Source organism: Mytilus galloprovincialis, chromosome 2 (genome assembly GCF_965363235.1).
Source record: "Mytilus galloprovincialis chromosome 2, xbMytGall1.hap1.1, whole genome shotgun sequence".
In the NCBI taxonomy this organism is placed as follows: Eukaryota; Metazoa; Mollusca; class Bivalvia; order Mytilida; family Mytilidae; genus Mytilus; species Mytilus galloprovincialis.
The window spans coordinates 105538784-105566470 of record NC_134839.1 but is presented as its reverse complement, the minus strand read 5'-3'; the positions used below and the strand labels follow the sequence as shown (position 1 = coordinate 105566470).

Sequence of the window (27687 nt, the reverse complement as noted above, 5' to 3'; positions counted from 1 at the left end):
TGTATTCATTTTATTTATTTATCAGTACATTTGTGAAAAATTGAATTTCAATATTAAATTCAAATGTCAAATCAGTCAACGTACAATGCCAATGTAAAAAGGACACAATAAAAAAAATCATACACATTTCTCTCTATTAATAAACATTTTGATCATCAAGAAAATCTCACACTTAAAGAAATAATTTGTATAGAAAATGGGTTTGGCATATATACAGAGTCAAACAAAGCTCCTGCTTATCTCTCAGTTTACATCCACACATCCAAACAAGCATACTAATATAGCAATTAGCAGATAAACATTTCTAACATGGTCAACTACGTCGTTAGGATTCATATCATTATAAACAAAGGAATTAAAGGAAAAAGTGAAACGTTACATGGCACTAGATAGAAATATAAACAGCATATAAAAGGCTGCGTGATATGAACAACGTTTATGAAAACAAACACCTTGAAAATCAAATGAAATATGTATTATAGTTTACAATCATTTATAAATCTATTTGTTGATATTATAATTATGGTAATGGGTAGAAATGTGGTCAAATTGTCGGTCTTTCACAACTAACTTATCATATTCTGTTTTGCATCTCCTACCCATTTCGTTTTGAAAACTTTTTATATTAATATATTTCTTCTAGTCAGAAAACTTATATCCTTATAAAGTAAAGAAGTTGAACGATGAAAATTAATAAACCTTTTACTTTGATAATCATGTTAATACTATATTTTTTCATGTTCAATTTTTGTTTATTTCGTATTTACAGACATTATCTCATATCGTCAACCGAAGGCTTTATCCCTTTTCCATAGAGTTGCATTAACTATCATATTCTTGTTCACCGATTTGCCTGAATTATCATATTTTAGTTACAACAAACAGAGACAAATATCAATATTCACACGTTATTGGAATTCGATTCGCATTAACTAATTAATTCGAATTAGTTTATTTCGCATTTGAAACGTTTAACAGGGGCGGATGCAGGAATTTTCGAAAGGGGGGGTGCTAACCCAGGGAACCCAGGGCAAAGGGGGGTGCAAAACATATGTCCCGATACAAATGCATTTATCGGCAAAAATAAAGGGGGGGTGAGCACCCCCGGAACCCCCCCCCCCCTGGATCCGCCACTGTTTAACGTCATAACATCAATTATAATACGAATTGCAATGCGCGTCAAATGCTTTACTGTCCGAACGACGTTAACTTTTAATTCGTATCAACAAAAACGCATTTCGAATGCGAATTGGTTAATGCGAATTAGCCAATTCGAATCAATAAAAAGGAAGAGTGTGTGAACGTGATTAGCGAATTCAATTCGAATTAAATGTACGTGTGAACGAGGCACAAAATTACAAAAAGTAAGAAAAACAAAACAATTAACAATGACTGCAAGTATAATGCATCAACACTTTGTACGTATTTTGGACTAGACGCTATCTATTGCCTCGTTTACATGTATATTTAATTGGGATTGAATTCGAATCGAACGCGAACGTGAATTCTAATTCGAATTGTAATGCATATTTATTTATATCAATATTTCTCTTTATCAGTCCCAAGTTTGACTCATCAATTCAAAAAATATGTCGTTTGATTTTTTTTTCTGCAGTCCACATGAAATTCCTACAATCTGAATCTTCGGAGAAAATTTCCTTTCTTCCCTCGATAATTTACAAACGTAAGATAGCACTATTCTAATACTTCATCCTTATTCACAAGATATTACTATACCTAACACTGTCAGATATGTATATAAAACCAAACGTATTCAAAAGACACCAACACAGCTCTATAACAAGATTAAAATGACCATTGCTACCATCAACATTATCAAACTATGATGCAATTTAAGATTTTCCGAATTGTTTATATTTTGACCCCTTGAACTTGGTACAGTTTGTCGTAATTTCGTGGTATGTAGGTCAGTGACCCTGGTAGATGTTACTGACTCAGAATATAAACGTGTACGTCGTTGAGTAGTTTCTTCCGACGAAGACGTTCCATTTGATAAATTGAAAGTAGTAGCCGATATTGTAGATTTTGTTTTGATATTTACTTCTTTGACTGTACTTGGCTTCAGGTTACTTGTGCTTAGAATTTTTTCTTTTGTCGCGGGAATGGTTGTTATTTCGGTTTTAGCAAAAACTGTTCTGATATCACTTGTGGAATGAAGTACATTCCGTTTTGTTGTTGTCACAGGAACAGTTATCTGTGTAGATGGAACTGCTCGTGAAGCTGTGGTGATCCTAAAGTTCTCTTTACAAGTATCGTTCACGTCAGTACATTCGGCTGCTTGAAAGTCAAACTTGTCTAGCACGACTCTTTCATTAGAATCTTTTTCCTCACACATGTTTGAAAATAAGTAAGTGCTGGTTATTTGGTCCCTGACGATCCACTGTAGGTCACACGAACATGAAAATACATTCTGGTAGAAGGCGCTATTATTAGCAGCAGCTAAAAGTGGTTCTAAAGACATACACTTAAACAGCTTAAAAGTATTATCATGAATTTGAAAGAAAATCAATTTGCCAAAGTTATTAAGAGCTTGCTTCTCGATAAGTCCAAAGTTCGAATTTTGAATTTGGAATCTGTTTACATAGGCAATGGAATTAATTGCGTTTTGACGGACAATCGATACATTACAAAGCGTCATTCCAAAGTTGTCCATACGTTGAATTTGGGAAAAGCTGTTGCCTTGCATTTCCTCGATGGTTGTATTATGGAATGATACAGATAATGTCGATATATTTCTGAAAGCATTAGTTTCAATGAGACGGATTTTTGACTGGAAAAAGCTGATTTCGACGACTTGATGCAAATTTGCGAATGCACTTGCAGAAATTCTGTCGATTTTTCCAAAGTAAACTTGTAATAAACGTAGATGCGGAATTCTATGTGATAAGTCTGAAGGAATAGATTCAGCCTCCATTTCGTAAATAGTTATCGTTTCAATATCAGACGAAATTGACGTCGGGAAATGTTTAATCGTACCACATGACAACACTTTACCGATGCTAAAACACTCTTGGTCAACACTGCATTGTACAAACGCTAATCCAAAACACAGAATGATGGCAAAACTCGTTATGGTCATCACTGCAAATTAAACAGAAGGCTGTAATTTTTGTTTTAAATCATATAGTTATCAATCATTTTTTGTTGTTGTTGTTGGTTAATAACGCATTCGATGAATGAATTTTAAGCAGACGTTTTCAGTTTTAATCATGGTTATTATTCGTATTTGTTCCTCTTTGGTTTGCATTTGACAAATATAAGATTAAGATTAGCATTGTTTTGTTAACTGTTCCATTAATAAAGAAAAAAAGTGATTATTGTATTTTGCAAATGCTATTTTTTAATCTACATTATTCTGAACTATTTATGGCTAATTTTCTTATATTTTTTTAAAAGACAAATTACAAATAAAAAACTCACTTTTTGTTAGCTCATGAAACACTGCCTTCCGTATAAAATATCTAGGGGATGTCGTGTTTATAGGAATCTTAAGTATACTGGTCAAACAAATGTAATAACAAGTGTAGATACTTGAAAACTACGACATAACTAATGTATTTCGTATAATCTACTGACTGATACTGTATTGTATGTTTATACTTTTAAAGTGTTCCATAGATACAATAATGACTGTTACAGCACACACAGTGTAGGTGTAGCAAGCTCACGTGGCAATTCAAAACACGAAAAAAGAGAAACATTGCTATAATTTCCATTTCCTAAATATCTAAAAAAAAAAAAAAAAAAAAAAAAAAAAAAAAAAAACAAGATCGACTGTTTCTGATAGATATATGTCTAATTGGCACATCCCGTTAAGATAGACATCCTCTAAACATCGGAATTATTGATCGCAAAAAACGTATGTACAAAAATAAGAAGTAGTTCACTCATTAGTAAAATACCCCAAAAAATCTGGTTTCTTACATGGAAAAAAACTTATAGGTTTACTTCATAAGCTCTTAGATCTTCCAACCTTCATTTTAGGGTAAAACTCTTTATGTCTTGAAAACCAGTTTATAAGTTATAGAGAACAAGAATGTGTCCCAAGTACACGGATGCCCCATCCGCACTATCATTTTGAGCTTCGTTATTAAAATCTTTAAAACTTTATATATGTTATGTTAACTGGAGGAAAAAGTAAGTCCATTTATAACTAATATATGTGATAAACTTCTAGATACTAGCTTTTGAACATAAACAAATTTCTGTCCAAGTTTGATACAAATCCAGGATAGTTTAAGAAAGTTATTAGAATTTTTAAAACTTAAGCCACAGAGTGAATGTAATGTTAAGTGGGGGGAAAACTTAATGCATTTATAAGTAAGATACAGAAAAATGGATTTTTATGCCCAATTTAAAACTTTTAACCACAGAGTGAATATTTGTGGACGACACTTACGACAGAATGTAGGATCACCATGTCTCACTTTTTCGACAAAAAAAAGCTTACCAAAACTTAGCGTTAGCAAATATAAGCATTCAAATTGTTTGTTTTTACATCTTCATTATAATCTTGAAGAATATCTTGTGAAAGAAGGCATGATGTAACATTAGCAGATTAAGTACAGTTAAGAATTCTGTTAGTTACTGTTACTATCAAGTGTTTGGTATGATATTTTACTTGCATTTTTTTTGTCATGGTGTCTCATTGGGTTGTCAACTTTGATAATCAAATTCATTGTTTGTTTACATTTCTAACAGGAACATGTTACTTTCTTTTTAAATCCTTTGAAGTCCACTTTTGTTTTTCCAAATAGGTGTACATATTGCTTCGGAATGTTGTCGCATACCATTGATGGTTACATCGAACCTAAAACCATATTTATTCTTGTTTGTAATGGTAAAACTTTTTTAGTACACCTGACTTTCTCTCCGTTTCATCATAAAAAGCTATTATGTTAACTTAGTTTGTTCTTATGTGGTGCAGTTATAAAACCACTGTACACTCAAATACGTTTAACCCTGCCACATTCTGTCAGGTGCCTTTAATTCAGTGGTTGTCATGCTGCTTTTTATCATATATGTTTTTGTTTATTGTCTTTTATATAAACCAGGCAGTTAGTTTTCTCATTGTTTGAGATATTTTAGGTCACTTTTCATTTAAGGAATAACAGTATTGTTTTTGGTGAGATGCCACCATCAATTGGGGATTTGATGGTCACAAATGCAAATTTGTAAAAGGGATATTTGGGGCTGTTAAATTAAAAATAGGCAGTGGATTCTCTTTTCAAAATACAGTTTTGTTATTTGTATCTTGTAAATGTTGACTGTCATATGTTGTTGTCATTGATCTGACCACAGGCACAACCATGGAATTGATACCAGACATTGTCAAATTAAAATTTGTATGACCTTATTGTGTTTATAAATAGAATAAAGAATATCCAATATCTCCTTTATTTCTATCTTCTTCTGGCAGCAGTCCTTTTGCGCCAATTACTGTTTTTCAGGGGTATCATTTGCGCCAATTTACCTGTGCACATATCTATCATAAATATTAAAGTATCATATGACAGATTGGAGATATTTCACCATGAAGATGAGCATCTGGAGAGAAAAGACTTGAAATGCAGTAAACAGTCCATGTACAGAGAGAGGAGAAAACTTATTGTTTTGCTGAATATTTAATATAAGATATGCCAAAAGAGAAGAAAATATAAGCATTTGCTGATTATGTTTTAGCCACAAACGTTGATGACACAGTGCTATGCTCCTACCATCCGTATGGACTGAAACTCCTCAACACCTCAAGACGTATTAGTAATGGAGCAGAAGCATTCCACGGGGAATTATTATGAACTGTTTTATGCATTTCATCCTTCAATGTTTGTCTTTTTGGACAATAAAGTGAAGTTACAAGTTACCACATACATTAAATTAGGAAGTACCCATGCAGAAGCAGTAAGAAGAAAGTATGTTTCAGAAAAGGAAACATTTTCCGTGTAAACTGCTGGTTCCAAGTCCGAATAAAGGAGGAGGGTAGTAATTTTTCTTCTAATTGGCACAATCGTATGTTTTATTTTTGGCGCAAATGATACCATGTAATTTTAAAACAGGTGGCGCAAACGTAGCATTGGAGAAAAAAAGGTTGTGGCGCAAACAGATCTCTCCCCTTCTTCTTTATATCTAACTAAATGAAAAAAGTTTTTATGGCAAAGGTATAATAAAATCAGTTTGTTTTGTTGCAATCTTTTAATATATCACATAGTAAATATACTACCACTTGCAATGTATTACAAATATGTTACCCAATTTTACTGTGTGATCTCACAGAATTTTATATACATTCAAACATTTATCTCTTGTAGATTAGATCATTTTGAGCAAAGAGTGTATTACACTGATGTAATCTTAGATTTTTAAGTATTCATAAAAAGTATTATCATGGTGCTAATATCACTACTTTATTCAGTATAGAACACAAAAATGTTTGATTTCTCTATTTGTTTACTTTTCATTTAAATATTCATGAGATGAAAAGAAAGTTGATCTCATCTAATACATTTCAATTAAAGTTCGTAATTGATTAAAGGGGCACTAGCTACCAGATATATAAAAAATCTAAAGTTTGATTTTTTTTGTTAAATCGATAATGAAAGTGAAATAGTGAAATAACAATTCGCTTTTTGCAGCCAAAAAGGTTCAATTTTGTCAAATTACGCTAAGAAACATTGATAATTAGTTATTCACTTGCAAGTGAATGAGTCGACCTCTTTAAATCCGTATTTATGCGAACTTCAATTTAACCCCTAGCTTGAGATTGACAACTCATGTATTGTTTGTGTATTGGTTATTTTAAGAAAAAGAATGTCAACAATGAAAGTGAAAATACCGTAAATCATTTGATTACTAATTCGATGCACATAAAATCATTCTTATATGGTTAAAAGCAATGAGAAACATCTATTTTTAATCTATAAAATAAAATCAAACAGACCTATAAAAATCCAATTGCACGTGTTGGTTTAATCTATTCATATCTTTATTTATGTTTACATCGCTTATATGGTCATCTGAGGTCAAATCGATAGTTTAATTAGATGGCGTCTGTACTAAAATACACACGAAACGAACCTATATATTATCTACCCCATGCTCTGTAAACTGTTTATTTTAGACTTTTGATAGTTTGGATAAATGTTTAACATTGTTATAAATCAAATATGAGAATCTGAGTCAAATCGGTGACCATGAATTTGACAGCTAGTGCCCTTTTAAAACATATCCCTTACAGATCTCAAAGTTACAACAAAGGACATCAAATATGAAAAAAATAGGTGATCAGCTAAAATGTTTCATGTGAATAGAAAAAAAACCCCGTCTTTTCCTTAAAAGGAGGAAAATTTTCATTCACATGATTTAGGTTATTTTTCTAAGATTGATTTTTTGGTTAAGTAAAATTAGTTCAACCATGAGGTTAATCCTGATGAAAATAACATCTACAGAGAGTATTATTCTGTTTTGATTTTAATAAATCCTTGATTTACACACTAACTCACTCATTTTATTCATGACACTATCAATCATTAACATGTTACGTTTGTCATTATGTTAATATGACAGACATTATCAGCAGATATGACTCATTTAAGATCCATGCTGCAGTCTGTATAGGGAAAGCATAATTGTCCTTGCAAGCAAAAATAAAATATCAACTGAAACGGATATATGTAAATGGATTCAAAACAGCATACACAAACATATAAAACAACTTTAAAAAATAACAAGAAAGACAGAAATGATAGATCACAGGTCTATGTTGGAACAAAATGTACTGTTTACTATGACTACATATGTTATTGTGAGAAAGCCAAAAGAAATTTTGAAATTCTAATATTTTGTTCAAAATGCCATAATGGAATATAAATCAGGTATGAGATTCATATTAATAAATGTACATTAATTGAAAAATAAGTTAAAGATTGCAAAGGGAAAAAAATACCACAGCAGAACTCAACAAATAACAGTGTATCACTTCATTGGACACTAAAGACAGGGCACCAAAAAAAACTCCACAAACAGAGGATAATCTCAGGTGATCTTGTCAGGCTAAGCAGACCTTGCTCCACATGTGGCTCCTGTTTTGTTGGTCAGGGTAAGTAAACATTTTGATGAGAAGTCTGCTCCACTAATGGAACAAATGAGGCAAAGACCACAGGTTTAAATTTGTGGACTGCAATACTGAGAAGATGAAGTTCCTAACTAAAAATAATTGCAATTTAAATTCGTCAAAATATAATTTTAAATAATTATTAAAAAGTTAACATCATCTAAATGATTTATATATATAACGTTTACTTGCAAATCATTTTTTGGCAAACCAGTGATTTCTAGTGATATGATATTTATAGATAATGTTTGTTGAAGACAAAATAAGTTAATGCTACATTTCTTACAAACAGATATGTAAAACAGAATATATTGGAAAATTTGTGGAAAATAATCAGGTTGAACAAATAAAGCAAAAGACTCACTGCTTTTAACTACCATTTAGAAACATAAAGAGATATTGTTTTTGGCAAAAATTAAATCATCAAAATATTGAAATAATATGCTTTATTCTTTTACTGTGATGTTAATTTGAGGCACCAAGTTTCATTGGTAACCTTCAGGAAAGATATGACCCTAACACCATCAGTTAAAGTTACCTTCTTTCATGTATCAGGGTATATCAATGGTCATTTTAATCAAAATAAGTCTTTCCAGTTTTAGAGCATAACTCAGTCCTATAAAACCATCAGTTATTCTTTACCTCCGTCCATGAGATTTATTCAACAAATAAAGTGAATCTTTGAATTCTACATAACTTTTATAAATCATCCTTAAAATTAATACTGCCCAATAGTGTCAGGCTTTAAGGTAATGTTGAATTTTCACAAGTATACATTTCATTTAATAATATTGTTATAAATATTGAGACAAAAAAATAAACTGTCTTAAAGACATTATAAATAAAATAAAAAACACTGCAAACAAAATACAGGTATATCAAGAAAAATACTATGAACACATAAATGAGAAGTATGATCATAAACCACATTAAAATTATCCCTGTAAAATGGGGAAACATTACCAAATTCCTTAAAAAAATAGATGATATACATGTTAATACTAACTCTATAACAAATGCTAATAAAAATGGAAGTGTTAGCAAATAATAAATTTGGAGTGTATTATTATGCATTGTACATGCATTCATTTGGTCACCGGTGATGCTGTTTTCTTGGCCAGCAAAATAACTTGCTTTTTTTCATAGTTTTCTGTCAACTATAAAGGTAACATTCAAAACTACTAGCTAATGTTGTGCTGCTTACCTTATAAATAGTGTGTCAGAATATATGAAGTATTTTTCAACATATAGTTAATGTAAATAAAGAAATAAAAAAGCAATCTTACAGTTGTATATAGAGAATAAGACACAGTCATAGACTAAAAAAAATAAATCATTAAAAATATGTACAGACTAAAATAAACTGTCATCATAAAGCTGCTGAGACATTATACATGAAGCTACCACCAGTCACTGTAGAATTCAGGATGGTTGTGATGTTATAGCTAACACCAGTCACTGTAGAATTCAGGATGGCTGAAGAGTTAGACATGAAGGTACAGTATACCATTGATGGATCGTCATTCACCAAAAGTCCTGAAAAAAAAAAGTAAAATAATTGAAAATAAAAAGTTTATTCATGAGTGCACGATTCCTAACCACTTTGTTTTGATCACTTAAGTTTCATAACTATTAAACACTGCAGAACCTCAAAGTGGTCCTAAAACACAGTTAAATGCCTTTTATTCTGGAGTGAAGAATGTAAAAATTTCTCTAAATAGAAAGTTAACTTATATCTGGTTAAAACTTTAAAAAGATCCAGTAAAGTTAAATGATATGAGATATCAAGAGACAAGCACTGAGATGTTGTAAACTCAACAACTGAAGTCCTTTTATTCTGATATATTAACCTTTGTTAGCATGAGCACATCTTCAAAAAACTCATGCAAGTTTTCATCGATATTTTACAATACATTTTTCACAGTTTTTGCATCTATGAAGATAAGCTTCCTTTATATTTGGAATAATTTTAGATAATCAAAATGCCTTTCTTATGATGTTCCAAAAATTGAGTTGAAATGGTATCATAAAATGATTTATTTTTCTACAAATTTTAACGAAGAAAATAAAACTCAAATGTACATTATCCTTAACACATTACTCTAAGGATGTCCAACTTAAGTTTAGCTAATATCTAAACTGCATTCTTTTTATATAAACAAATTGATATATCATCTGATATTTATCTGTTAACTTCTGCCCTCAGATGTTAAACAATAAATCCCTCACCTGCTACAGAAGCTGTTATGAGACAGGCTATAATTCCTCCTAGTAAAGATCTCATTACAATCTGAGCTAAATCTCCTTTCCTTGAAGGGGCCATTGGACCCAGAGCTCCAAGCTGCATTCCTAGGGAACTAAAATTGGCAAATCCACACAAGGCGTATGTAGCAATAGTCTCTGACCTTACCTAAACAAAAAGAAAAAGGAAAATGGTAACATGATTTTAATGAAATTGTTTTTTTTCCCAAAACATTAGGTTGATTTACATTAATGCTGGCCACTATCATTGGTGTTTAGTTGTACATTATAAATAATTGAAAAAGTGTACAAACCACAAACACAAAGTGATGGCCTTATTGAACTAAGTTTTGTTAACAGACAAGTAAACTTACAGATAAGTGAGGCCCAGAGCAGTCCATTCTGTTGGACATGTAGCCAGCTAACTCTTTATAGGCCAGGAATTCATTAAGAAATGTCTTCATTCCTATCAGTTCTCCGACCAGACCCGCATCCTTCCAGTCTACTCCCATCAAATAGGCTAGTGGCATCAATACATAGGAGCAGATTACCTACAATAAACAACACATGTAATGACCAGTCTAATCTCATCAAATAGGCTAATTGAATCAATACATAGGATTACCAGGCAATTCAAGCTTGATTTAATTTAAGACACTGTCCATGCAGCTCTCTGAATTTTTGTTTTTCATTAATAATGTGTGTTATTACACTTGGTCAAAATGTCACATACTAAATGCCTCTTGTATTCATACATCTCATACTGTTCAGACAGTTTGGAGTTTCAAAACTTTTGTCTTAAACATTGCTTAATATGGGGACGAAGTCCCCTATTACAGTAGAAAATTCAATAAAAAAAAAAAATCGGGAAAATTTCCCGAATTTTTCATTGTACTAATGAACTCAAAATCGTTCAATTTTTTTTTTGTCATGTTTTTTAATTTCCGGATCTGCGCAGAACACATAACTCTACTTCCTTCTTCCGGTCTTGTTGTCGTGAGACTTTGATTAGTCTAGTAAAATATAGGAACTCAAGGAACACAAGAGTGCACACGCTGAAATGTCTCGCCTTCTATACTAATCATTGATATTATGTTGATAGTCCTAGGTATATAGCTAAGCTTTATTACAACTGTCACATAAACTTAACATTAACCAAGATAACTAAACAAAGACCAATAAACCTTGAAAATGAGGTCAAGGTCAGATGAAACATGCCAGGCAGACATGTACAGCTTACAATGCTTCTATACAACATATATAGTTGACCCATTACTTATAGTTTAAGAAAAATAGACCAAAACACAAAAACTTCACACTATGCAATGAACTGTGAAAATGAGGTCACGGTCAAATAAAGCAACTGACATAAAGATCATAAAATATATCCATACACCAAATATAGTTGACCTATGGCATATAGTATTAGATAAAAAGCCCAAAACTCAAAAACTTAACTTTGACCACTGAACCATAAAAATGAGGTCAAGGTCACATGACATTTGCCCGCTAGACATGTACACCTTACCATCATTCCATACAACAAATATAGTAGACCTATTGCATATAGTATGAGAAAAACAGACCAAAACACAAAAATTTAACTATAACCACTGAACCATGAAAATGAGGTCAAGGTCAGATGACACCTGCCAGTTGGACATGTACACCTTACAGTCCTTCCATACACCGAATATACTAGCCCTATTGCTTATAGTATCTGAGATATGGACTTGACCACCAAAACTTAACCTTGATCACTGATCCATGAAATGAGGTCGAGGTCAAGTGAAAACTGTCTGACAGACATGAGGACCTTGCAAGGTACGCACATACCAAATATAGTTATCCTATTACTTATAATAAGAGAGAATTCAACATTATAAAAAATTTGAACTTTTTTTTCAAGTGGTCACTGAACCATAAAAATGAGGTCAAGGACATTGGACATGTGACTGACGGAAACTTCGTAACATGAAGCATCTATATACAAAGTATGAAGCATCCAGGTCTTCCACCTTCTGAAATATAAAGCTTTTAAGAAGTGAGCTAACACCGCCGCCGCCGCCGCCGGATCACTATCCCTATGTCGAGCTTTCTGCAACAAAAGTTGCAGGCTCGACAACAATACCAATATTTCATTTTTAATCATTCTTTGTCTTTGGTATGAATAAACATTAGGCCTACCTGATGCATTGCGTTTCTTTGTTTACATTGAACATGACGTCATAACTTAAATAACATCACAAGTAAAATCCCTAACAACAGAACCAAAATCGGAAATGTTACGGTATTTCCGTATCTTTTTTTTAACAAATATTTAAAATACAAAAAAAATAATTTAAACAAACTTCGTCCCCATTCACAGGTAATGCCTGCCTCATATTAAAAGTTATGATTCTATTAAGATGCTGGATTTTATCTTCAGTTAATCTTACTGGACAGAATTATATTGTGACATTCTGCAAGCAATAACTAGTAATGTGCTGGTTTGATGTGTTGAACACTTTCATGCAACATACTTCATGAATGGCAAGAGGCTAACAAGAGCCAGAATCATGCACCAGTTAAAAATGTGCAATTTCGGGTTAAAATGTTCAAAATTTCTCTCTACCTTATAGTTTAGTTTTCAAGATAATAAACAAAAGCTTTCAAATATATATTCAAAAATTTGACAATTCTGAATAGAAGACAGGGTTGACTTGCTGAATATCTTTTTTAACTTCTCCAGTTAAGCATCGTTCAAGATTTTAGTTATAGGCCAAAAAATTTCTAAAATATTTACTTTTCAGGGGCAATTATTTTAAAATAGGTAGCTGGTTTTTCCTGAAAAAATCTAGACCTGCATCAGATTTTCCCTAACTACTTTAGTATAAGAGAAAAAGTCCAAAACTGCATTTAACCTCTATGATCTGTTTTTAGCAACAGCAGTCATGTTTACTGATGATTCAAATCCTCAAATACAAGTTTTGAACCTGATTCTCTAAGGATCATTTAGCCCAGTAGTTTCTGAGATGAATATTTAATAAAATAGTTTACGAAGATGGATCCAGGACAACAATGACAGATGTCAAGTGATGACAAAAGCTCAAATGTCATTTAAGCAAAGATGAGCTAAAACAAAATATCTCTAGGATTGTTACATATTGTATATATATACAAAGGTAGCACAAATATTGTAAGCTATTCATTAAACTAGTGTTGCTCATCAATATTTTTCTGTAAAACATTTTGTGATAGTTATTTGTCTTCTTCATATGATAACAGAGTTGTATTTTTGACTTGGTTCTTTTTTGTATTACTCAAAGAGTTCTCAAAATCTGATTTTTCATTGGTTGTCCTTGAAGATAATCTGCTGGTCCTCACTATTACTTCAATTGCAAAATAACAAATTTGTGTAGGTCCTTTGCAAAATTGTGTTGCCGAACTCTGGGGGTCACTCCTATGTTTATTCTTTAACATGAATTCAGTGTTTGTAATATACATAGCCTAAAATTATTAGTAGGTTTAAACAATTTTACCTGAAATGAAAGTGTTGGAACTCCAACAAAGCTACCAAACCATGATAAGACAGCATTAACAAACTCTAACATGGCTATAAAGGCTATAAGATTGGCTGCAATGTTGGCCACTAGTTTAATGGATGCTGAGGCTCCAGCTGCTGCTGCCTCTAAAATATTTCTTTCTTTTCTGAAAAATCAGAAAAAATAATATCAATTGAAATCGAAAATATTATGTTTTATATTAAAATACTGAAGACATTTTATGATAATATAACTACTAACTGTCAAAAAAATAAAAATGTTTTGGCCAGGACAAGGAGAACCAAAATATGAAGCACTACTTCTTAATCATAATGTCCTCCTTAATTGACAGAACACATAATACGTTATAAAAGAACTGCTTTGTAGCTTTAAAATGAAAAGCCCAAATTTTTGATTGCCTATTTTCACTTCGTTTTTTATTTGGCTGTCAATTTAATTTCTTCAAAAGTTAATAGTGATTTGCTGTTAAAAAAATAGTCCACAGTAATAATTATGGAGCTGACATCAAACCTATTATGAAAGAGAACCACAATGTCCATAAAACCATTTCAATAATTGTTGACCTCAGGAAAGTAAGAAGATAGTAAGGCATTTCTTTGTATTTAACACTCTCAGAATTGTTACATTCTTAGTAAAAACACTATTATCAAGGTAAGCGCAGCTGTAAAAGTAGTACCATTTTTAAAGTGTGACAGAAATATTTGTTTGACAAGGTGAATGCTGTATAGGGTTCATTCCTAGAGAGAGAGGGTATAAATAATCAAGCCATGTTTGATGGTAATTGGTAATCAAACAATTCCATTTGTTGCTAAATTTAGAAAATTCCAAGAAATTATGATGTTCTAAACTTTGTTTTTCCATGATTTTTTAAAAGAAATGTTTGTCTATGTATAAAAATAACTGAGGTAGCAACTACTTTAAGCTATTAATCAAATTTGGTAATGCATTATTCTTTGAAAATTTTGTGGATACTTGTCCTTTTTCAGATTATAAATCTATTTTTTCAACATAAAAGGCAGTAATGTTTGATAGCGGTTATATGTCATCAAGCACAATTTAAAAACTGATATTAAGTTCATCTTTTTTGTTTTTATATCATATAATTTTTACTTTTCCTCTTGTTGTAAATCAGCTGTAGTTTTAAGCTTGCTCTCCTCTGTCTCAGGATACAGAAGTTTAGATACTGCCAAGGCACAGGGAGCATTCATCACAGACGCACACAATAAATGTTCTGCTGGTACCTATAAACAATAAACAATATTATTGTATAGCAATATAATATTTCCCACAGAAAGTAACCAAAAGTTAGCGTGCAATAAATTCCAATATTGCACTAGTGCAATAAATCTTCAAAATTCATGACGTCATCAACGACAAAATCTTAGTTTAAACCAATTTTCACTTTCAAATATTATATTGCTATACAATAAAAGGGTTATTGCATGAATATTGGGCAATATTGTCCCTCGTAGAACATATATTGCACACGCAAGCTCGTGCAATATAAAATTCTACTCGGGACAATATTCCCCAATATTCATGCAATAACCCTATATTATTACCCTAAATATTTGTAACAGATCAAATCAAAAGTGTAATAAAAAAGGCTAAACTATAGATGTTTGTTCTTTAGAATATTGAATTTTATTTACTGAAAAAAAAAAAAAAAATATTCTGTAAAATGTACTCATTTGTTTACTGGGAAAAAATAACTTCTAATGATTTGTCATTTAAAATTAGATAAAGAAAAGACTATCTTTAACATTTTACTTATACAGTTTAGTAAGTTTTTATCAGTTATAAATTAATTTTGGATTCTTTTCCATTATTAATAGGAGGATGACTATATCAGGGATATCATAACACTAATAGTTCCCTCTTGATAGCAGATATTTTATAGACCCCAACCAGTTTGACTTACCCCAAAAGAAATATAAGCAGCTAAAACACCACCAGCTATGGTAGCAAATCCTCCTGTCATAACAGCATTAAGTTCTGACTTCGTCATCAACCCTAGAAATGGACCAATCAGGATTGGAGCCTCTGTCTGAAATTAAAGATGAAAGTATCATAGTATTCCCTTCTTAATGTAAGAATAGTCATACCCTGCATATCCCAATGGGTTAAATCCGTTAAAGGATTATCATTCTTAAATATCAATTATTAAATATGAAGTAAAGGTTTGATTGGGTAATAAAGATTTGTAACTTTTAAATGTGAGTGTATCTGTATGTGAGACCATAAATTGTCATGATAGCAGGTCATTTAAATGACAGCAAAGTATTCAATCAAGTTGACAGTGAAGTGTTTGTATTTCAATGACCCATGTAAAAGTCTTTCAAATTGTTTGAGTTTTGTTCTATCCTTATTATTCAATTGTGTTGCATCAGATATAAATATTATTTTAGCTTGGTAATCATAATTAACTTATTGGTTAAAAATCATTTATAATGGAACAAAATTCTAACTTGATCTATAACTTGTCATGGTGTAAACTATATAACAAATATCCAGTCAATATAGTCAAGCATGACGAAAATAGGTGTGGGAAAACTGATTAGTTGAGCGAATTTTCAAGGTCCAAGGACCATAACTCTGCACCAAATAATCAGAACAGAACAGAAGTTAAACTTCATCTGTAACTTATCATGATAAAAACTAAATACCAATGATTAAATCAATATCTTCAAGCATGACCAAAGTAAGTTGTTTAGCTGAGCGCATCTGAATACGACAGCAGAGGTCTATCCCTACCCAGTTGTGAGAAAAAATGGACACATTATTGGCACTAGATACAGGTCTGAATTTGGATTGTAATCAAACATTTGTCACATAAATGGTTTCTGACACAGAATAACTGTAGTCAAAGAACTTAGAATTGGTTATATGACATGGATGGGGTAATTGAAAATGTAATGGTAATTAAGTGTAATGCATTTTATGTAATGTGTAATTGAGCATTTTTTTAATTACATGCAATGGTAATTTAATTAATTACAATGAAAAAAGTATGTAATGCTCAATTAATTTTGAATTACATTTCAATTACATGTACTTTTAAGGTGTCAATGATCAGAATTTATGTTAAATAATATAAATTGTGAAATTATATTTATTTTTTCAAATATTGATATCACATACTTTTTTAATATATGAAGTATGTAAGTTATTCTGAAGTTTTATTTATTATTTATTTGACCTACAGAATTTTTTCTAAATAGTCTTATAATTTTTAAAACTAGAGGCTCCAAAGAGCCTGTGTTGCTCACCTTGGTATATGTGAATATTAAACAAAGGAAGCAGATGGATTCATAACAAAATTGTGTTTTGGCGATGGTGAAGTGTTTGTACATCTTACTTTACTGAACATTCTTGCTGCTTACAATTATCTCTATCTATAATGATCTTGGCCAAGTAGTTTCAGTGGAAAATGTTAGTAAAAATTTACAAATTTTATGAAAATTGTGAAAAATTGACTATAAAGGACAATAACTCTTCAGGGGGTCAATTGACCATTTTGGTCATGCTGACTTATTTTTAGGTCTTACTTTGCTGTACATTATTGCTGTTTACAGTTTATCTCTATCTATAATAATATTCAAGATGATAACAAAAAACGGCAAAATTTCCTTAAAATCACCAATTTAGGGGCAGCAACCCAACAAACGGTTGTCGGATCCATCTGAAAATTTCAGGGCAGATAGATCTTGACCTGATAAACAATTAAACTCCGTCAGATTTGCTCTAAATGCTTTGATTTTAAGCCAAAAACTGCATTTTACCCCTATGTTCTATTTTTAGCCGCGGCGGCCATCTTGGTTGGATGTGGGGGTCACCAGACACATTTTATAAACTACATACCCCAAAGATGATTGTGGCCAAGATTGGATTAATTTAGCCGTGTAGTTTAAGAGGAGAAGATTTTTGTAAAAGATTACTAAGATTTACAAAAAATGGATAAAAATTGACTATAAAGGGCAATAACTCCTAAAGGGGTCAACTGACCATTTCAGTCATGTTGACTTATTTGTAAATCTTACTTTGCTAAACATAATTGCTGTTTACAGTTTATCTCTATCTATAATAATATTCAAGATAACCAAAAAACAGCAAAATTTCCTTAAAATTACCAATTCAGGGGCAGCAACCCAAATACGGGTTGTCCGATTCATCTGAAAATTTCAGGGAAGATAGATCTTGACCTGATAAACAATTTTACCCCCATGTCAGATTTGCTCTAAATGCTTTGGTTTTTGAGTTATAAGTCAAAAACTGCATTTTACCCCTATGTTCTATTTTTAGCCATGCCGGCCATCTTGGTTGGTTGGCCGGGTCATCGGACAATTTTTTTTTAACTAGATACCCTAATGATGATTGTGGCCAAGTTTGGTTTAATTTGGCCCAGTAGTTTCAGAGGAGAAGATTTTTGTAAAAGTTAACGACAAGGGACAACAGACGACGGATGCCAAGTGACGAGAAAAGCTCACTTGGCCCTTCGGGCCAGGTGAGCTTAAAATGTCAGAATCATATATAAGTGTTGTTCAGTTTTTAAGAAAGATCTTTAACTAAATAGATTACAGTAATTAATCACCTTGTTAAACAAAAACCAAAACATGTGCGAAAAATTCCGTCTTAGACAGTTTATTTAGAATTTAAAATCACTGCACACAATCATTTTGTTAAATTAGTATACACAAAAGGATTATAGAAATAAAAATTATCAGCTGTAAAATCAACAGCAATTAATCAGATTAAAATGTCACCTCTCAAGCAACCACTAAGCTCCTTTATGTATTGGGTTTTTTATCAACACAATATTGAATATTCAGGCATGTTATAATCACATTATATCAACCTCAGATGTTTTTCCATCTTAAATATGTGCTAGCTGTTTTATTTAGTTTATTCACTGACGAGCAATTGTACATTTTTATTTATGTGCCGTTTTAAATGTTCTTCCAGTTTTTTTATTTTCTCACAACTTATAACCAGGTGCTCCGCAGGGCGCAGCTTTATACGACCGCAGAGGTCGAACCCTGAACAGTTGGGGCAAGTATGGACAAAACATTCAAGCGTGATACAGCTCTGAATTTGGATTGTGATCAAATATTTGACATTACATGTTTTTTTTTTACACAAAACAAATGTCAAGATTTTACAAATCAATTAAAGATTTCTTCTTCAAACTTTTTAAATCTAAAATTAAATAGTTGACACAGCATAGGTTTCTGACACAGAATGAATGTGGTCTAATGAACTTAAAAGTTTTTTTTTGCCTTTGAGCAATTCACTATGCTGTTGAATATTAATCCTCTCAAAAAAATGTTTGAAGAAATTTTCTTTTTATTTATGAAATCTGAAATGAGAAAAATTCAACCCCCCCCCTTTTTTTTCACATCCCCGTTTCCCTTTTTCCAAAACTGATATCAATTCAAATTTCTAATGGAGTTTGCAACAATAACTACTCTTTTAAATACATCACAAAATATTAAAATGTAAAATAAAGTGCTTGTTATCACTGAATGGTAAAGATTGGTTGGTAGTAAAAGTGAATATACATTGTTTATTGTATAAAACAATAATAAAAACTTCATCAGCAACATTTTATATTGGCAAATTTCCAATGAAGTTATTTACATAAAGTTATTGGCAAATAAAAATAGAAAATGACATCATAGTCATGTCTGACAAATTTCAAACATATATAATAAACTACTATTCTATACAAAGAAAGATAACTCCAATTGAAAATTAATTGCTGTTGCACAATATTGTGCAATTAAGATATTTCTTGCTATTGTGCAATACTGTGCAATTGAAAATTTCTTGCTATTGCACAATACTTGATATGGAATCCGATTGTTTTAATCTATCAGTTGGTAGTAAAAGTGAATATACATTGTATATTGTATAAAACAATGATTTAAGTTGATTCAACTACTATTCTGGACAAAGAAAGATAACTCCAATTGAAATCCAATTGGAATTTCTTGCTATTGCACAATATTGTGCAATTAGATATTTCTTGCTATTGTGCAATACTGTGCAATTGAAAATATTTGCTATTGCACAATACTGTGCAATTGAAGATTTCTTGCTATTGCACAATACTGTGCAATTGAAGATTTCTTGCTATTGCTGAATACTGTGCAATTGAAAATTTCTTGCTATTGCACAATACTTAATATAATAATTTTGGATCCTGATTTGGACCAACTTGAAAACTGGGCCCATAATCAAAAATCTAAGTACATGTTTAGATTCAGCATATCAAAGAGGCCCAAGAATTCAATTTTTGTTAAAATCAAACTTAGTTTAATTTTGGACCCTTCGGACTTTAATGTAGACCAATTTTAAAACGGGACCAACAATTAAGAATCTACATACACAGTTAGATTTGGCATATCAAAGAACCCCAATTATTCAATTTTTGATGAAATCAAACAAAGTTTAATTTTGGACCCCGATTTGGACCAACTTGAAAACTGGGCCAATAATCAAAAATCTAAGTACATTTTTAGATTCAGCATATCAAAGAACCCCAAGGAATCAATTTTTGTTAAAATCAAACTAAGTTTAATTTTGGACCCTTTGGACCTTAATGTAGACCAATTTGAAAACGGGACCAAAAATTAAGAATCTACATACACAGTTAGATTTGGCATATCAAAGAACCCCAATTATTCAATTTTTGATGAAATCAAACAAAGTTTAATTTTGGACCCTTTGGGCCCTTTATTCCTAAACTGTTGGGACCAAAACTCCCAAAATCAATACCAACCTTCCTTTTATGGTCATAAACCTTGTGTTTAAATTTCATACATTTCTATTTACTTATACTAAAGTTTTGGTGCGAAAACCAAGAAAAATGCTTATTTGGGTCCCTTTTTGGCCCCTAATTCCTAAACTGTTGGGACCTCAACTCCCAAAATCAATACCAACCTTCCTTTTGTGGTCATAAACTTTGTGTCAAAATTTCATAGATTTCTATTAACTTAAACTAAAGTTATAGTGCGAAAACCAAGAAAATGCTTATTTGGGCCCTTTTTGGCCCCTAATTCCTAAAATGTTGGGACCAAAACTCCCAAAATCAATCCCAACCTTCCTTTTGTGGTCATTAACCTTGTGTTAAAATTTCATAGATTTCTATTCAGTTTTACTAAAGTTAGAGTGTGAAAACTAAAAGTATTCGGACGACGACGACGCCAACAACGACGCCAACGTGATAGCAATATACGACGAAAAATTTTTCAAATTTTGCGGTCGTATAAAAACTGCAGCTGGTGTCACTAGTTGGACAGTAACTAATTACCTTTCTAGATCCCATATGATCACCCTACAGTTTAGTTCGGGTAGGCGTGGGGCGACTGAGTGTTTAGATTTTTATGTGAAATTAAGGTGCTGTAAGAAAGTTTTGCCAGTACTTTCACCTATTTTCCAGACCTACTTTTTAAAAAAAAAATAATAAGTAGTTCCCAGATTTGAGATATACCTTTCACGTTTTCCAACTGATTTTGTTTTTGACGTAACCCCACGTTTATCTTTCTAGCAATGTTCTCCTTAAGGTATGCAAACACGCACGTGCCTTTGATAAAATTGAGAATGGAAATGGGGAATGTGTCAAAGAGACAACAACCCGACCAAAATAAAAAAAACACAACAGCAGAAGGTCACCAACAGGTCTTCAATGTAGCGAGAAATTCCCGCACCTGGAGGCGTCCTTCAGCTGGCCCCTAAACAAATATATACTAGTTCAGTGATAATGAACGCCATACTAATTTCCAAATTGTACACAAGAAACTAAAATTTAAATAATACAAGACTAACAAAGGCCAGAGGCTCCTGACTTGGGACAGGCGCAAAAAATGCGGCGGGGTTAAACATGTTTGTGAGATCTCAACCCTCCCCCTATACCTCTAACCAGTGTAGGAAAGTAAAAGCATAACAATACGCACATTAAAATTCAGTTCAAGAGAAGTAAGGGGTTTAGTATCATACCATCATAACATATATGAGAAGAACATAACCCGTGGCATGCCAACAACTGTTTTTAGAATAAATGTGTTTAGTTCCGACGCAAAGACCTTATCAGTGACTCAATATTAACGCCAAAATATGCAATCTTTAATGACTTGACAACAGTATCGTAATTATATCCCTTCTTAATAAGTCTATTCAAAGGTTTTGTAAGTTTATGAAGTGAATACTGACACCTTTGTGCTTTATAAAGAATATTTCCATAAAAAATTGGATGTGAAATACCTGAACGTATAAAAAGTCTGCATGTTGAGCTATATTTACGAATGATGTCTTTATACCGATGATAAAATTTAGTAAATGTTTTGACTAGTTTGTGATATCGAAAACCCTGGTGTAATAATTTTTCAGTAATACATAAATTTCTCTCGTTAAAATCTAAAACATTGTTACATACACGAGCGAATCGTACAAGTTGAGATATATAAACACCGTAAGAAGGTGACAATGGAACGTCACCATCTAAAAACGGATAATTAACGATAGGAAATGAAAAATCATCCCTTTTATCATAAATTTTAGTATTCAGCTTTCCGTTAGTGATATAGATATCAAGATCGAGGAAAGGGCAGTGGTCATTGTTAGTATTAGCTTTATTTAAAGTAAGTTCACCAGGATAAATTTCATTAATATACATACTGAAGTCGTCATTATTGAGAGCCAAAATATCATCCAAATATCTAAAAGTATTATTAAATTTGTTTATCAGATGTTGTTTTGATGGGTCTTTGCTTATTTTTGTCATAAATTGTAACTCGTAACAATACAAAAAGAGGTCCGCAATAAGTGGTGCACAGTTAGTCCCCATTGGAATTCCGATAATCTGACGATATACGGAATCCCCAAAGCGAACAAAAATGTTATCTAGTAAAAATTCAAGGGCATATATAGTATCAAAGCATGTCCAATTAACATAGTTTTTTTGTTTATTGCTACTAAAAAATGACCTAAAAGAGTTTGAACATATATATTCACATTCTGATTTTTTGAATGCCCATTTAATTAGGTGTGTGAATTTTTTCTTAATGAGAATGTGAGGCAATGTGGTATACAGGGTAGAAAAATCAAAACTTTGAACAGATTCAAAATCACCAATATAAGCATGCAATTTATCAAGTACTTCCAACGAGTTCTTGACACTCCAAAAGTAATTTATTCCACTATTTTCGAAGGATGGATGCTTCATTAAAACACTAGCTGAGTTTTGTTATTATCATAACTTTCCCTAAGTTATCAACCAGATGCTCCACAGGAAGCAGCTTTATATGACAGCAGAGGTTGAACCCTGAACGGTTGGGGCAAGTATGGACACATCATTCAAGCTGGATTCAGCTCTAAATTTGGATTGTGATTAAATAGTTGACACAGCATAGGTTTCTGACACAGAATGAATGTGTTCTAATGAACTTAAATTTTTTTTTTTGCCTTTGAGCAATTCATTATGCTGTTGAATAATAATCCTCTCAAAAAAATGTTTGAAGAAATTTTCTTTTTATTTATGAAATCTGAAATGAGAAAAATTGAAACCCCCCCCCCCCCCCAATTTTTTTTTCCACATCCCCCTTTCCCTTATTCCAAAACTGATCTCAATTCAAATTTCTAATGGAGTTTGCAACAATAACTACTCAAATAAATACATCATAAAATATTAAAATGTAAAAAAAGTGCTTGTTATCACTGAATGGTAAAGATTGTTTTAATTTATCAGTTGGTAGTAAAAGTGAATATACATTGTATATTGTGTAAAACAATGATTCAACTACTATTCTGGACAAAGAAAGATAACTCCAATTGAAAATTTCTTGCTATTGTGCAATATTGTGCAATTAAGATATTTCTTGCTATTGCACAATACTGTGCAATTGAAGATTTCTTGCTATTGCTGAATACTGTGCAATTGAAAATTTCTTGCTATTGCACAATACTTAATATAATAATTTTGGATCCTGATTTGGACCAACTTGAAAACTGGGCCCATAATCAAAAATCTAAGTACGTGTTTAGATTCAGCATATCAAAGAAGCCCAAGAATTTAATTTTTGTTAAAATCAAACTTAGTTTAATATTGGACCCTTTGGACTTTAATGTTGACCAATTTGAAAACCGGAACAAAAATTAAGAATCTACATACACAGTTAGATTTGGCATTATCAAAGAACCCCAATTATTCAATTTTTGATGAAATCAAATAAAGTTTAATTTTGGACCCCGATTTGGACCAACTTGAAAACTGGGCCAATAATTAACAAGAGTGCACACGCTGAAATGTCTCGCCTTCTATACTAATCATTGATATTATGTTGATAGTCTTAAGTATAAAGCTAAGCTTTATTACAACTGTCACATAAACTTTACATTAACCAAGATAACTAAACAAAGACCAATGAACCTTGAAAAAGAGGTCCAGTTCAGATGAACCATGCCAGGCAGACAGGTACAGCTAACAATGCTTCTATACAACATATATAGTTGACACATTACTTATAGTTTAAGAAAAATAGACCAAAACACAAAAACTTAACACTGTGCAATGAACCGTGAAAATGAGGTCACGGTTAAATAAAACCTGCTCGACTGACATAAAGATCATAAAATATTTCCATACACCAAATATAGTTGACCTATGGCATATAACAGATAAAAAGACCAAAACTCAAAAACTTAACTTTGACCAATGAACCATGAAAATGAGGTCAAGGTCACATGACATCTGCCCGCTAGACATGTACACTTAACAATCATTCCATACAACAAATATAGTAGACCTTTTGCATATGGTATGAGAAAAACAGACCAAAACACAAAAATTTAACTATAACCACTGAACCATGAAAATGAGGTCAAGGTCAGATGACACCTGCCAGTTGGACATGTACACCTTACAGTCCTTCCATACACCGAATATACTAGCCCTATTGCTTATAGTATCTGAGATATGGACTTGACCACCAAAACTTAACCTTGTTCACTGATCCATGAAATGAGGTTGAGGTCAAGTGAAAACTGTCTGACGGGCATGAGGACCTTGCAAGGTACGCACACATCAAATATAGTTATCCTATTACTTATAATAAGAGAGAATTCAACATTACAAAAAATTTGAACTTTTTTTTCAAGTGGTCACTGAACCATGAAAATGAGGTCAAGGACATTGGACATGTGACTGACGGAAACTTCGTAACATGAAGCATCTATATACAAAGTATGAAGCATCCAGGTCTTCCACCTTCTAAAATATAAAGCTTTTAAGAAGTGAGCTAACGCCGCCGCCGGATCACTATCCCTATGTCGAGCTTTCTGCAACAAAAGTTGCAGGCTCGACAAAAATCTAAGTACATTTTTAGATTCAGCATATCAAAGAACCCCAAGGATTCAATTTTTGTTAAAATCAAACTTAGTTTAATTTTGGACCCTTTGGACCTTAATGTAGACCAATTTGAAAACTGGACCAAAAATTAAGAATCTACAGTTAAATTAGTCATATCAAAGAACCCCAATTATTAAATTTTTGATGAAATCAAACAAAGTTTAATTTTGGACCCTTTGGGCCCCTTATTCCTAAACTGTTGGGACCAAAACTCCCAAAATCAATCCCAACCTTCCTTTTATGGTCATAAACCTTGTGTTTAAATTTCATAGATTTCTATTTACTTATACTAAAGTTATGGGGCGAAAACCAAGAACAATGCGTATTTGGGCCCCTTTTTTGTCCCTTATTTCTAAACTGTTGGGATCTCAACTCCCAAAATCAATCCCAACCTTCCTTTTGTGTTCATTAACCTTGTGTTTAAATTTCAATGATTTCTATTTACTTATACTAAAGTTATTGTGCAAAAACCAAGAATAATGCTTATTTGGGCCCTTTTTTGGCCCCTAATTCCTAAACTGTTGAAACCAAAACACCCCAAATCAATCCCAACCTTCCTTTTGTGGTCATAAACCTTGTGTCAAAATATCATTGATTTCTATTTACTTAAAAGAAATTTATAGTGCGAAAACCTAGAAAATGCTTATTTGGGCCCTTTTTGGCCCCTAATTCCTAAACTGTTGGACCAAAACTTCCAAAATCAACCCCAACCTTCCTTTTATGGTCATAAACCTTGTGTTTAAATTTCATTTATTTCTATTTACTTAAACTAAAGTTATAGTGCGAAAACCAAAAGTATTCGGAAGACGATACCAATATACAACCAAAATTTTTTCAATTTTTGCGGTCGTATAAAAAGAAAGAAGATGAAAACATGAGGACATTTACATTCGTTTTAAATCATTGTATGTTATGATAAGTCACGAGCAATTCGAAAAAATATGACAAAACAACACACGCTAATTGGATAAACGTTGAGAAGATCGAAATGTTTTCATAATCACGTGTACCTGTTGAGCAACGGAAAATTCCAACAGGGACCCATTTTAGCTACTTCATGCAAGGCTCTATTTTTTAAAACGATAGGACATTTCCAATCATAAATATTATAAAATAGATTTACGCTACGACTGTAATCAGATAAGGGTAAATAACGCCAAGGATAGCGAGTAAAAACGTTGAGAACTCATAGTTTAGGCATATAATTGGGTTTTCGTTTGAATTAATTGGGTTATTGAACCATGCAATGGGCAATTGCATTGGGTTTTTAATTATTTCTATTGCGTCATCACGCAAATACGCAGCTTATCTGGAGCTCTGTATTTAAAAAGTTTAAATTTACTTCAATAAGTCCAAGCAAAAACACAAGTTATTTAGTAATGAAGCTTTTTCCATGTTTAAAATCACAAATATTTACCATAATTGTCCACATATACGCAGCTTATCTGGAGCTCTGTATTTAAAAAGTTTAAATTTACTTCAATAAGTCTAAGCAAAAACACAAGTTATTTAGTAATGAAGCTTTTTCCATGTTTAAAATCACAAATATTTACCATAATTCGATATGATGTAGAGCAATATCTTGAATGGATAAAACTAAAAAGCAGAAAAAGACACAGGTACAGTATTCAACAATTGATGTGATTTTTAGACTCTTGTGAAGTCAATCAAATTCAATTGAATTATGTTGTAGAATCAATCAAGATCAATCAATTGTTTTAGGATTTTTACTATCAAATGTACTGTAAATTCAGAAATTATTGCGTGCATTTATTATTGCGATTTTGTCATTTTAAACTTAAATGGGATTTTAATTTTTACGATTTTGAGAAAAGACATGCTTAATTCAGTTAAAATATTACAAAATGTGAGTTGTCTGCCAATATTCATGTTATTGGACATCACAGAGGTTCCCGTAAAATTTTTATGTCATAATACTGACTATCTGACGCCACAATTGATAATGATTGCTGTATGACGTCAATAGTCTAAGCGGCGCATATTTTTGGGTGTGTTCTTCAAGTATAAAAGGAAGGAATATGGTTTACAAGATGTCTACTGAACTTACTTGACCCACGAATATATTTCCGGCAGCACATAGTGACTCTGCAGCTGTAGTTCCTAGTGTCACTCTCATTATCCACGCTATCTTACCAATCACAATCTGCATAGCCCCAACATAATATAGCACTGATATGGCACAACTAAAAAATACTACCACTGGTAAAATCTGAAATATAAATGATTTAACACTGATAACAATCTGCATAGCACCAACATAATTTTACACAGCTACTGCACAACTTAACAAGAATGTTTCCCCAGTACACAATTGCTCAACTCGCACTATCATATTCTATGTTCAG

At 32.0% G+C, this 27687-nt stretch overlaps 1 protein-coding gene across 2 annotated transcripts in view; it reads right to left on the bottom strand.

Annotated features, from left to right (window-relative positions):
* Positions 1-9256: 9256 nt before the first annotated feature.
* The window catches only part of LOC143065248 (solute carrier family 28 member 3-like), a 28599-nt gene continuing 10168 nt past the window's right edge, over positions 9257-27687 (bottom strand). For both annotated transcript variants that reach the window (XM_076238700.1, XM_076238701.1), the window contains exons 7-13: positions 27390-27551; positions 15839-15964; positions 15028-15158; positions 13894-14062; positions 10747-10923; positions 10361-10541; positions 9257-9667 (exon numbers count right to left, since the gene is read on the bottom strand). In XM_076238700.1, coding sequence (XP_076094815.1) covers positions 9501-9667; positions 10361-10541; positions 10747-10923; positions 13894-14062; positions 15028-15158; positions 15839-15964; positions 27390-27551 — 1113 coding nt within the window. In that variant the 3' untranslated portion in view covers positions 9257-9500. The remainder of the gene's footprint in view (positions 9668-10360; positions 10542-10746; positions 10924-13893; positions 14063-15027; positions 15159-15838; positions 15965-27389; positions 27552-27687) is intronic.